The 1,823-nt window shown below is 39.4% G+C and overlaps 1 protein-coding gene across 2 annotated transcripts in view; it reads left to right on the top strand.

The window, feature by feature from the left end:
• LAPTM4B (lysosomal protein transmembrane 4 beta) overlaps positions 1–1,823 on the top strand; it is a 41,723-nt gene that overhangs the window by 21,200 nt on the left and 18,700 nt on the right. For both annotated transcript variants that reach the window (XM_012722809.1, XM_004679706.2), the window contains exon 5: positions 960–1,058. In XM_012722809.1, coding sequence (XP_012578263.1) covers positions 960–1,058 — 99 coding nt within the window. The remainder of the gene's footprint in view (positions 1–959; positions 1,059–1,823) is intronic.

Here is a 1,823-nt window from a genome sequence, read left to right as displayed (position 1 = left end):
TGTCCTGCCTCCAGACACCTCAATAGTTGGAGCTGGTCTCCGACAGTTGGAGCCACCAGTGGTCAACTGATAGTGTTGGGGATCCTCACAGTCTTGGGTGATACCAGTTACCCAAAAAGTCACCATCCATTTTTATTTACAATCACAATCCCAATAGTATAAGTATCTCCTATGTGCTCTAGTTAGAGGTCAGCCTAGACTGGGAAGGTGAGGCTACAGGTCTGCTATAAGACCCCAGGGACAGCACTGATGAGGAGTGTTCAATGCCACTGGTAAGAGGCCCTTGTTGACAGGGGGACAGGTGAGTCTGGAGACTGCTCAGAAGGCGGGGGCAATTGGAAGCACCTATTCAAATCTAATGTTGCTCTGTTTATGTGGAGTCTTGTAAAATGCAGTTTAAATAAGTTGAACAGTTTAAATAATGTGTGGGGTTTTTTTGGGGGGTCTGAACTGGGCATGGAAACAATGTTCAGTTTTCTGCCCACTTTCTAGGCTAGTTGAAGGGAGGACTTTGATCAGCGCTATGCAACCGATTCCCAATGAAGTTCAGTGATATAGTAACAGATTTTGATCCCATTATAAGTATTTCCTTTGACCTGGTAATTAATTAGTGTGGTCACATGGTTAGGTCTTAACTTTTTTTTTTTTTTAATACTGTGAACACTACCCACTAGTATAAGAGATTTTGCCCTTTGAGGAGAAACAGCATCAGCAAATCACTCTATATAAAAACTATTTCAGTTGGTTTTGAGAGTGATTGCCTGATATGAACAGACTTATTGTTCCCCCAATACACTGTAACTTTGTCATTAGTAGAGGTAAGGTAGGAATATTGTAGTGGTCTTACCTTGTAACTCTTCTACTTTAAATGTTTTCTGATAAGCAATTCTAGTTAATGCTGAAGGAATACAATCCTGAATGATTCATGAGGTTTGCTAATGAGACATTTTCCTTTGCAGCCTCCTAATTTTCCCTACAGAGATGATATCATGTCAGTGAGTCCGACCTGTTTGGTCCTTATTATTTTCCTGTTTATCATCATTATCTTGCTAACTAAGGTAAGCATGAAGATTTTATTTATGGCTTAAATATTATTAAACATATTCGTGAATGCCAGTGGAGTCAGCTGTCTTCACTCAGTCTATTCATTGTCTTGCTTTAGGTGACTAAAGTGTTTTTTATTTCCTAATAATTCTATAACTTCTTTTATCCATATTAGAGATTAACACTAACGAAACTTCCTTGGGCTAAACAAGGGCTATTCCAAAATCTATTTGGATGGAAATAAATTAATATGTTAGACATCACATAGCATGTGTAATATAGCAAAGCATCCAATACATTGTTTTCATAATGTGATATGTCTGAATTTTCTATATCAGTCTATTACCTGAATTTATCATTATTTAATAAATTGCATATTGTTGGGCATTGAAATGGTTTCTACTTTTTCCCTGCTTATGGTGCTACAATGAGTATATTTAAATGCATCTTAAAGATGCATATTTTAAAGCTAGAATGGATGCATAATTTGAAGGCTTTGATAGATTTTTAGGTTGATCTTCCCCGAAGTTGACTTCACACCCCCAACAGCGGTGTTTCCATTACCCTCATCAATTAAGTGCTGGCTACTCTTTTTCGTCTTTGTCAACCTAATAATTAAAAACACCATAATTTGGCCCTCCCTGGTGGCGCAGCGGGTTAAAGCACTGCACTGAGAAGCTAAAGCCACTTCCGCATGAGTTCAATTCCCGCCTGCCCCGGAGGAGACCACATGGTGTGGCAGACCTCTCCTGGCCCGCCCACTGCTCCCCTCAGCAGTG

Source organism: Condylura cristata, unplaced genomic scaffold (assembly GCF_000260355.1).
Source record: "Condylura cristata isolate star-nosed mole 26May11 unplaced genomic scaffold, ConCri1.0 scaffold00009, whole genome shotgun sequence".
Lineage (NCBI taxonomy): Eukaryota > Metazoa > Chordata > Mammalia > Eulipotyphla > Talpidae > Condylura > Condylura cristata.
The sequence above is the reverse complement of the archived record's forward strand: the minus strand, read 5'-3'. Positions and strand labels throughout refer to the sequence as shown.